Genomic DNA, 12132 nt, shown 5'->3' on the forward strand with positions numbered 1-12132 from the left:
AAAATAAAATGTGCAATTACTTAGCATGGTGCCTGGTACATAGTGACTACTTGTTCATGTGTCAACATCATGGGTAGGCCTGGGAACTTTAGGACTTTTATCTAATTAAAGGTTTCTTTGAGGATGAGTTCTTGTTCAAATCTGTCTTCTCCCCAGGGCTATAAGTGCTATGAAAGCAAGGCCTGGGTCTGACTTGTTAACCACTGTATCTCCGGGCTTAGCAAATCCCTAGGTTTTGTGTTAAATATACATTTAGTAAGTAAATGAACAGGTGACCAAGTGAATGGATAAAAGAAGAAAAAAAAAGAAAGAAAGTTCATGCCATGTCTTAAGAGACCACCACCAAGTTACTGTCCTTGGGTTTAAGAGCAAAAGTGGGGAGGCAGGGAGACTTACAAGAGACATCCTAAGGCCTTCCCACCTCAGGTTTGATGCTTGCTCTTGTCCCCAGTTTGGAGTTCCCAATGGGGGCTTCTTGGGTTAGGATTGGGAAACTCGGGTAATCAGCTACTTAGAAGATATGATATGTCCTTTTGATACAGGACTGAAACTGTAGTTCTGTGCTAAGGATAGTAGTATGACACAAATCTCAGGAGAAAAAATACATGGTAACTAGAAGCAAAACCAAGATCTCACTCAGATTTGCCCAGACGTCACAAGCTAAAAGATACACACAGCAAAGGCAGAAAGGGCATGCCTCACACATCTGTCTGATCTATCAGACCTTGCCATAGCCAGGCAGGGCACTTCCAGATGTACACAATGCTGACATCATACTTTTAATTTAAGCTAAAGGATACAGCGTGTGTTGTGTGCTCAGTCGTTCAGTCCTGTTTGACTCTTTTGTGACCCTATGGACTGTAACCCACCAGGCAAGAATGGGATTTCCCAGGCAAGAATACTGGAACGGTTGCCGTTTCCCCCTCCAGGGGATCTTTCCGACCCAGGGATCCAACTCATGTCTCCTGCATCTCCTGCATCAGCAGGTGGATTCTTTACCACTTAACCATCTGGGAAACCTAAAGGATGCAATATCTGGTTTTAATTCCTATGATTGAAAGAAATTTTTTTTAGCCCTGAGAGGAAAACTTGAAATCTATTGAATCCCATTATGACAACGGTTAACAGAGGAGACCTAAAAGAGGGGATAGGAAAAGAATGGAGGAGAAGTATCAAAAGAATCTTGATAGTACATGTGAAGATATGTTGTAATTCTACATACTTTGTATTGTAACTTGTCCTTAGAAGTGCTTAATGATAAACTTGACGTGATATGTCATGCATGCTCAGTTGTATCCAACTCTTTGTGACTCCATGGCCACTTTGTGGCCCGCCAGACTCCCCTGTCCGTGGAATTTTCCAGGCAAGAATACTAGAGTGGGTAGCCATTTCCTCCTCCAGGTGATCTTCCTGACCCAGGGACTGAATCTACATCTGCTGTCTCTTTTGCACTGGGAGGCGGATTCTTTACCACCATGCCACCATAAAATTAATAAACTAATAATACAGAGAGAGTGATGAAAATAGAAAAGATTTTAAAATAATAGAAAAAAGAGAATTCAGATAGAGGAAATAAATAAACTATTAAAAACAAAGAGTGAAAGAGAAAGATGCAAAGAGAATAGTTAGAAATAATGCAAAAAGGGAGGAAAGAAAAACGATGGCTAGAATCATGAGAGAAATGTGTGTATATAGTAGAAGTATTGGTGTGTGGGCATGTATGTCAGAGAGGTAGGGAAAGAATGAAATTAAAACTAAGGCTTAAAAACTAGGAAATGAAGGAAAAGTTGAAGGCTATAAGAAAGCAAAAGCAATTGCAGGAAAGATTTGGGGTTTGTTAACTGTTCCAACTCTTTCAAAGACTTTTCCACATATTGTATCACTCCCTTGGTCTTTAAATTTGGCTGCTAAGAGGGGAGACTAATTTTTATATTCTATCGAATTTATTTCCCCTTAATCCCTCTATTCATTTTTCAGATGTTTTCTTGGAAATAGGAAGTCATATTTTAATATGGCTAAACCCATAGAACATCCTGTTGCCTTCAATGTTATGGTAGATTGAAATTCAACCCAAGATTTAAGAAGAAAAAGTAAATTTAGCAGAGATCTGATATTTAGCCCAGAAGTGTACCTGCCTCATAAATTTGGCATTACATGTTGTCTGAAAAGTGATCACAGTTTATGTATAAATGAAAGACAACAGAGGTCTGTGTTGCCTTTATTGGCAAAAACTATTATATATTAGAGGTTTTGTGACTTACCTATGTGAAGCAAATGCAGGCCACAACTATTAAGTAATAATTATGAATACACTTTTAAAGTAAATTTTATTAAGTATTAATAAAGACTTTATCTGTATATATATACATACACATACACACACACACACAGAGAAGTCCTTTAATCTCTCTGGACCTGTTATCCCATCTGTGATAAAAGAATTATTTTAGGTGAAGAAGTATTTTCTGCTTTAGCCCAAGCATCACCACTTGTATTGGTTTAAATTTTGGACTTCTGTGTTCAACTCTGTTTGGTGGAAAGATTCTGAGGAAAGTCATTATAAAACCACCACAGCAGATGGCCCCTTTCCCAGCCACTGCCCTCCAAGAGAAGGGGACCCCGCACTCTTGCTTTGTCTTACAAGTTCCCATCAGGAAGCCTCCTCTTCACCCATCACTTCATACTCCACCCCCAGCCCCTTACCTTATGCCCCTCCTTTGCTCTCCCATGTCTTTTGGGGCCTGAGACTGATCCTGTCCCCCACTCTCTGGCACCTGTCACCATTTATTCATGCATTCATCAAGGACTTATTGAGCAATCACTCTGTGCCATGCTTTGTTCCAGGGACTTGGCATTTATCAGTGACCAAAACAGAGATCCCTGTTCAGCTCACACTGCAGCAGGTAGAGACAGACAATAAATAACAAGCAGAAAATAAGCACTTTGTAGAGTATGCCAGATGGTGATAAGTGCTATGAGAAAAAGAAATAGTAAAGCAGGCCAGGGAGGATTGAGAGGGGTATGAGGAGTCATGTTGAGAAGGCAGATTCTTGGCCCCATTCCTGCAGTTCCCAGTAAGAAATCTACCTAATCCAGCATGTCCCTTTATACACAATCCTGGAATTGACCTCTGGTTACGGGGTGTGGCAGAAACAGCACTCAACTCAACTCCATACTCATTTCCTCCCTTCCAGTTAGGTCAAACCCATGTGACTCACGCTGGCCACGCTGGCCAATGAAACGTAAGAGGAAGAGCAGTTAAAAGTTAGCTTGTCTCTTTCATCTCCTCCTTACTCTGACGTGCTCACCTTAAGGGCCATTAGTCTAGGCATCAAAGCTACAAGATGAAGAAGGCCATCCAACCTGCATCAGATATGACATGAGGAAGAAATAAACTTCTACTGTTTATGCCACTATGATTTCAGGGTTGTTTGTAACTAAATCACAGCGCAGGCTATCTGTGCCAGTATCTATGAAAGAAAACGAGCTGGTCAATTATAACATAATTTTCTGCTTTTTAACAGTAAAGTAAGCAAGAAGTCATGAATTTTTACCTCCTCATAGATTAACAGAGGTGTAAAGGTACACTTCTGTCAGAAAAGAAATGAGTAAATTACATTTAGGTTGCCCTTTTAGGACTCTATGAATATTCCGTGACGTGTTTTAAGCAAGTATTTTGATTCATGAACACAATGTACTTTTTTGGATTCACATAACAGTAAAATTTCATTGAAAAAATTACTTAGTAGAAAATGTGTAATTTATTTTAATCTAATCAAAATATTTCTTGGGCCATTCAGTTTCCTGGCTATTCCCCTGACTTAAATCTCAAACTGGAGGAATACTTTTTTTCTGTAAACACTTGTTACAATGGCACTCATTTAAGAAAGATTAAAATATTAACAGTATCCAGATGGAGTCTACAAGCAAATGCAAAGCACAAGCAATAGGAGCTCTAAGTTGTGCCCTGAGAAACTTTAAAATGTAAAGCTGCCTGTGCTCTAACTCACGGGATCATGCTTGTCCACATTTTCCTTTAGTAGACTCCAAAGAAAACATTTAGAAAGATAGCCTCAAACTCATAAATATGGGTTAATAAATAAAACAAATCTGTATGGAAATACCGATATCCAAGTCCAGATACAAATGTGTATAAAGCAAGAGACCATTGAGGGGGTGTCAGGAAGACCCCATAGATTCTCCAACCACCTATCAGGATGCCCGAAGTCCTACCATTAATTATTTTTCCTTTGACTAGAAGAATTTTGCTACTCTGTGACAGCTTTAATAGGAAAGAACAAGACACAGATGGAGTAGAATAGGCAGGGGAGACCATGCTGACGAGCACGGGACTGGGTTGAATGATGTGAAGATGGTGATAACAAAACCCCGGTGTAAAATAAAGGGCAACAGTTGACAACTGATTAATAAATTATAATATTCTTCTTGAACACCTATTATCTTTAAGATATTATACCAGGCATTCTGAAAGACACAGAAATATATGAGGCAGAGTTACTGTCTTCATCAAATCTGTAGTCTAGGGTTTGGTCTTTGTTATGGAGCCAGAGAATGCATGGCTAGTTAGAGCTAGAAATAGGAGTGTGGCCTGTTACTCATCCTCAGCAAGTCTGTATGAGGCTCCAGGGAGACCCAGGTCAGGCAAATGAAGGGTATTATGGGACCAGAGGGAACGAGGTCTAGAGAAGAAAAAACAAGAATGAAAGGAACAATGAACTGATACAGCCATTCTCCCCTTGTTAAACACTTTTACCCTTGAGCGTGAGAAGAGATCACAGGCTTTGATGCTTGGAGAATTTTATGTCCTTCCACCAAATAAGAAGAAACATAAATTGAATTTCATATAACTATTTTGTTACATGGCTTCGTTACAAAAGCCTTTTGGTTTTGAGGTCTGTCTTTTTCAGTTTTAAACACTTACCATCAAACTTCGCGAGTCTGCTAGTATCTGCTCCAAGTTCTGAGGTAACTGAGAGCGCGTGGCGCACCTTAAGGTTTGTTTCCCTGTGAAATTAATTGACATGACATGAACTTGTAAATGAAACAGCCCAACAGTATCTTATACAAAGCAATCAGGGGCATTTCCGCAATTTTAGCACATGCAAAATCCAACACAAGAGATTCAGGAAACTCCCTCTGAATGTCATTCGCACCTCCCACACTATCTCGGGAAAGTGGACAAGTCTTTGCAGACTCCTAAGGGTTAGCATTCCATCCACAGCACGTCTCTGTAACAACAGTGATCTGTTTGGCTATTTGGAAAAACAGAGGACGTATTAATAATAAATATGGTTGCATTAGAACATTCTTAGACATCATGCGTGGGTTACAAAACACATTAGGAATAGGAACACAGTTGCCAGTTAAAGGAGGTCAGTATCACTCCAGAATCTGGTATCTATGCAGAAGTTTTACTTATAAGAGATGGTCATAGCTAATTTCACAGTAGCTGAAATACAAATGGGAAAAGGAATACAGCTTTCTTTTTCTTGAAGAATCAAGCCAAGAATCCCATACATCTAGAACCATAAAACTAGATAGGAACTAAATAGATCACAAGGAGCTGGTCATCTTCCAAGCAAGACCATGTATATGTTGGACAGATGGCTGTCTGGTACTCATGAAATGACCAGCAGTGAAGATTCTATGGCCATCACTCAAGTCTCCTGTTTAAGGAGTTTGTCATGTCAGTTTCCTCACTGAGTTCAACCAAGTTCTCTTCTACCATAGTTTAAGAGAATCTGTCCGAGTTTAGTCTTTACAGAAATGTTTAGTAGTGGGTTCAGTAGTAGTGGGTCAACAAATATCGATTGAATACATACCATAGTCACCCATGAAACTCAATGCAGCCCTGAAGGTTACTGTCCTCTTGAGGAAAACAAGTGGTAGGTAAAAAAGCAAATATCACCTTTTGGAAGTGCATGCCAAACCATGAAAAACTGAATTTAGAGAACTGAGCAAATACCTGAGACTTCATTTAATCTAAACTTCTCCATGATTAAGTTTCACAATGATGTTATGGCAATAAGAACTGAATCCAAGGAATGCCCATTAGCCAAACAGCTTTCTGCAGAAAACATTAAGCTGAATGTATAATTGAAATAACTTTGTTCAAGTCATTTAGATCTTATTGATCTAAATCTACAAATTCTAGGAGGCAGAGATGAGTAAAGACAGTCAAAAATAACTTCATAATTGAGGCAGAAACTGAGTTGGGCTTGATGGAAAAGAATGAGACAGTGGTGTTGAGATTAAAAGACAAACGTTTGCCCTTTAAACGACTTTTCAAATAATTTAAACAATCACACCAACTGGACCAGACAGCTCTCATTCCTCAGCCCTATTCCATATATGCTGTCACTCATCAAAGTTCATCATCATGTTAATTTATTTCCTCAGGATTCTAATATCTCACTTCCATATTCAGACATGGAAACTAAAGAGGAAGAATAATCACACAGAGTCCTCACTGATAAATTTTTTTTTCCGAAACTCCTGATTTTTTTCTCAAATAATATTTTTTAATCTGTAAAAGAACTACAAATGACAATATAAAATAACACATGCATAAAGGATCTGAACAGACACTTCACTAAAAAAGAAATACAGTGATAAACAAAAAACAAATTTCACTATCATTTCTCACTAGGGAAATGCAAAATAAAACCATAATGAGATACTACTACATGCCTACTATATAAATACTACTACTACTACATGCCTACTATCTGAACTATCTGAAATTAAAGACTGATCATACCAGGATAGAGAGTCACTGAAAATCTCATATACTAACAGTGACATCTAAAATGGTACAGTCACTTTGGTCAATATCTTGATAAATTTCAAAATGATTTTCAACATAAGAAACAATACAGAAAGATCCTTTTCACCTTTTAGTCAACTTCTCCTATGGTACCATCTCACGAAACTGTATCACAATATCACAACCAGGATACCGACATTAACAGTCAAGATACAGAACACTTCAATCAACACGAGGATTCCTCTGGGTTCCGTTTATGGACATACCACGTTCTCTGCCTCCTCCAACCCATCTTAAACTCATGGCAATCCCTAATCTGTTACCTATTTCTCTAATTTTATAGAAATGTTATATAAATGAAATAATACAGTATGTGACCTTCTGATATTTACTTTTTTCACTCAATATGATTCTGTGAAGATACATTCAGGTTGTTGCATATACCAATAGTTTATTCCTCTTTGTTACTCAGTAATATTCCACAATATGGATATTCCAGTTTGTTCAACCATTCACCTGGTGACAGACATATAAGTTGTTTCTAGTTGGAGATATTACAAATAAAGCTGCCCTAAACATTTGTATACAAATTTTTGTGTAAGCATAAGTCATTTCTCTGGGATAAATGCCAGGTAATGAAACTGCTGGATTATACAGGAGCCTCATGTTTAGCTTTTTAAGAAACTGCCACACTGTTTTCCAGAGTGACTGTAGCATTTTTATATTCTCACCAGCAATGTGTGAGTGATTCGGTTTCTCAACATTCTTGCCAGCATTTGGAGTCCTCACTATTTTTTATTTTGGTTATTCTGATAGGATAAGTGGGAAGTGATACATCATTGTTGTTTTAACTTTAATATCCCAATGGCTAATGTTGTTGAGCATGTTTTCATGTACTTATTTGCCATCTGTAAGTTATCTTCGGTGACTTGTCCCTTAATATCATTTGCCAGTTTTCTAATTGGATTTTTTTTACTGTGGAGTTTTGAATATTTTTCATATATTCAAGATAAAAGTCCTTTGTCAGATATATAGGTTGCAATTATTTTCTCCTAGTCTGTAACCTTTATTTTCATACTCTTAACAGAGTCTTTTGCACAGAAAAAAAAAAAAAATTTAACATGACCAAGTCCAGTTTGTCAAATTTTCCTTTTATGCATTATGCTTTTGGGCTCAAATCTAAGAACTCTTTGACTAGCCTTAAATCTTCAAGACTTTCTACTATGTTTTTTCTAAAGGTTTTATAGTTTTATGTTTCATATTTGAATTGTTTCCTTAACAATAACAGGACTACTCAAATTATTTCGTACTGGATGAGTTCTGACTTTTTCGATGAAGTAGTCCATTTACTCTAGGTTGTTAACGTGTATAGAGTTATACATAGTATCTCCATATCTTTTTGATGACTTCAGGATCTATTATAATACTCCCTGGTTCATTCATGATATTGTTAACTTGTATCTTTTTTTTTCTTCCCCAGTCTTCTTAAAGTTTGTCTATTTTACTGATGTTTTCAAAGAACTAGCTCTTTGCTTCTTTTTTCTATATTTTTTTCTATTTTCAAATTCATTGATTTTTTTTCTCTTTGCTCCTTCCTTCTACTTGCTTTGGTTTATTTTGCTATTTTCTAGCTTATGAATGGAAGAGCTGATAATTGGTTTGAGGCTTTTTTTTCTCTTTTCAAGTATATACACGTATAGCTATAAATTTTCCTCTTAGCACTATTTTAGCTTCTGCCAAACCAAGGATAGGATCATATAGGCTGATCTCTATTTGGATATCTCAGTACAGCAATGATTTAGAAGGAAGTGGTTAAAACCACGGGCTCTTTTGTCAAGCTGCCAGGTTTGAGTCCTGGTTTCATTCGTTAGAAGTTTGGTGCAAATTCTTTAGTCTCTCCAAGCTTTCGTTTCCTTGCCTATACAACAGAGCTTATAGTACCTATGTCAGGATTAAATGATAGAATCCATCTCAAGCACATGCTTTAAAATGTAAGTGTTCAATAAATGTTTTTATGTCAGACAGACTAACTGAATCCATTGAAATGAAATTACTATATGGTCTATAACTAAATTCCAAATTAGCGTCTATGTCAAAACTGCATTCTACTTCATTTCTCTCTTCTCTCTCTACATCCTCACTTGACCAAGTTCCAAAAGTTGCCTTATAAAGTAACACCAGTTATTCTTTCTTCAAGAGATCTTGATTGCCACTCCTCTCATTTTCCTTATAAAAGCACTTGAAATTAGAAACAAATAAACAAAGAAACCCTTTCAGGGAATCTCAGTGAAGAATCCCTATGTAAACTATATATTACTCACATATATAGTTAGCTCATTGTTCCTGAAATAAATTCAAGAGAAAAGACAGCGTTTTAACAAGATCTGCAAAGTAACTAGCAAATGGACTAAGCGGGACTTCCTTGATGGTCCAGTGGCTAAGACTTCACCTTCCAATGCAGGGGGTGCAGATTTAATCCCTGGTCAGGGGCTAAGATCCCATGTGCCTCACAGCCAAAACCCACCAACACATAAAACAGAAGCAGTACTGTAATAAATTCAATAAAAACTTTGAAAATGGTCCACACCAAAAAAACATTTTTAATGGACTTTGCAATTTAACAGTCTTATTTCTTCCAAGAATATAAAATGAAGGGTTTTTTTTTCAGGTTTTTTTGATTGAGGTATAGTTGATTTACAAGGTTTCAGGTGTAGAGCAGTCATTCAATATACACATATATTCTTTTTCAGATTCTTTTCCACTACAGGTTATTATATTTAATATAGTTCCCTGTATTATACAGTAGATTCTTGCTGTTTATCTGTTTTATATATAGCAATGTATGCATCTGTTAATCTCAAATCCCTAATTTACCCCTTTGGTAATCGTAAGTGTGCCTATATCTGTTCGAACTAAGTTCCTTTGTATCAATTTATTTAGATTCCACATTTAAGCGATATATGACATTTGTCTTTCTCTGAGTTACTTCACTCAGTATGATAATCTCGAGGTCCATCCTTGTTGCTGCAAATGGCATTATTCCATTCTTTTTAATGATTAATATTCTATGGTATGCATACACACACACACACACACACACACACACACACACACACACACATTGCATCTAAGATTAAGGTTTAGGATTTAAGTCAGGTCTTGTTTCTAAAGCTATTGCTCTTAAATAAATTGAAAACCAATCTAAACAATTATTTTAATTGTAATAACTTACCCATCAAGCTCTGCAGTTTCAATATAACAGAGACCATGTGGCTCACTACTTGATAGGAGAAGGAGATCAGCCTATTTTGAAAAACAATGATAAGGAATATTTGAGGGGGGAAGATTGGTTGAACACCTTCAACACTGTATCACCCCTCCATTACTAATGAGTCAGCAGAGCCTTAGAAAAAAAGTGAGACACGAAGTCTTGCTCCACCTCTCTGACATATGCCCTGAATCAAAACCACCCTCTGCTCCCTTGTTCCTGCCCTGCACTCTCTTGGCCATCAGAACATAAGCAAGGGCAGGATACAGCATATAAATTAACAACCACTTTATTTTTTAATAGAAATGTATAAAGTTTTTATATATTCCTATATAAAATTTATATCTTTTATAGAAACATATAAAATTCCACTTTCTTGCTTTGATAATTGCTCATAGAAAATATAAAATGTTTTCCAATAAGTAAGATAATTGGAAATACTTATATGCACACACTAATTCTTCAGTTATCAGTTAAGAGCAGAGGGCAGGCAAAGAAATGGGGAAAGACAAAAGTGAAGCAGCAGGAGAAAATTGAAAACAATAGAAAAAAATGAGAGGCAAGGAAAGAGAAAAGGACTAAAGGAAAAACAAACTTGAAAAGATAAACAGGATGACAGGAAGGTTCAAGAGGAAGGGGACATATGTGTACCTATGGCTAATTCATGTTGATGTATGGCAGAAATCAAACCAATACTGTAAAGCAACCATCATTCAATTAAAAATAAATATTTTTTTAAAAAGATAAAAAAAAAAGAAAAAGATGGTGGTGTATAAGAAAAGAGAAAGAGAAGAAAAGCAGGGGTTAAGCAAGAGGGCTGGATAGAATAGAAACCACGGTAAAAACAGAAAGCATTCAGAGGTGAGGAGCTGGTCTAGGACAGAGATAAATTGGAAATGACTGATCATGATTCAGTTTTAGAAGTCTAGTAGCTTTCTACATTGGGAAATTGTTTATTTGAAATTTCAAAATTAATATTAAAATAAAGGTTTTTATGAAATTCTTAAGGATTTGAATATCTACAAGAACTGACTAAAATTATAGCAATTTATTTTGACATATTAGCCTTACAATTTTCTACCTCTAAATGTATGACTGGCATTCCAAAACTGTAAATTTTTCTTACCTTTGGTTTTTAAGTATTAGAAATATCCCATTATAAAAGCCTGGAGGTTAAATTTAGAATCAAACTTCTCATTTCATTCTCTCAAGTGTTTAAATTTTCAACTCAAAAATAGGCCAGGTGTAGCTGCATGTATGGGGGAATAGTTTTGTCTAAGTCATAACAAAACAGAACTGAAAAAACAACTCAGTGACAAACCCCTAACAAAATAAACGGGTTTGTACTATCAAGGTTCTTCAACCCTGGATGAAAAAGTCACAGACGTCTGTCAAGGCAGAAATTATTTACTTTCTGACTTCTCACAACATGACCAAAGCAAACTCACTCTGAAGAGGACTTGTGAAAAGTATATGCCAGTTATAAACCAACATTTTTAAAGTGAAAAAGTGTTATGAAAATGTACTTTGATTTTATTTCTCACATTTGCATTACAATGAATAAAGGCATAAGGCACAACAGCAGTAGAGCTTCACACTCTTTGGCCTATGGTTCTCCTCCCTGAGTTTAACAGGATCATTTTAAACAAAATCCAGAATTCTCTAATTGCTACCATCTGTGACTGAAAAATAGTTATGAAGTTTAGAGAAAGATAACCATTTGTACCTACAGTTGCTTTTCTTCAAAATCCTGCCTAGTAAGAACTATCCAATGTTACTGCGTAATTTTGAGCTCAGCTGCCTTAACACATATTTTCAGTAAATAAGGAGAGGGACTGTTGGCCACAGTTGACTCAGAACATGTGACTGAGGCACCACTGCCACCTGGTGACTGAATTTTCTCCTGAGCAGTGACTCAACCTCCTAGAGGCAGAAAGTGTAAACCTCACAGGTTCTGGGCTAGCTTACTGCTCTCTCTATACCTTGGGAAGCTGGGACTTCTACCTTCCCTTCATCTACCTTCCCTGCCTCCTCCCGTCACCTCCACTGTCAACTTTTTCTATGTCCCCTGAACCTT

General features: G+C 36.8%; 1 protein-coding gene across 6 annotated transcripts in view; it reads right to left on the reverse strand.

Moving 5' to 3' along the window:
- Positions 1-12132, reverse strand: part of ATP8B4 (ATPase phospholipid transporting 8B4 (putative)) — a 305125-nt gene that overhangs the window by 117283 nt on the left and 175710 nt on the right. For all 6 annotated transcript variants that reach the window (XM_061157127.1, XM_061157129.1, XM_061157123.1 and 3 more), the window contains exons 8-9: positions 10020-10090; positions 4943-5025 (exon numbers count right to left, since the gene is read on the reverse strand). In XM_061157127.1, the coding sequence (XP_061013110.1) occupies positions 4943-5025; positions 10020-10090 (154 nt within the window). The remainder of the gene's footprint in view (positions 1-4942; positions 5026-10019; positions 10091-12132) is intronic.

Source organism: Dama dama, chromosome 12 (genome assembly GCF_033118175.1).
Source record: "Dama dama isolate Ldn47 chromosome 12, ASM3311817v1, whole genome shotgun sequence".
NCBI lineage: Eukaryota > Metazoa > Chordata > Mammalia > Artiodactyla > Cervidae > Dama > Dama dama.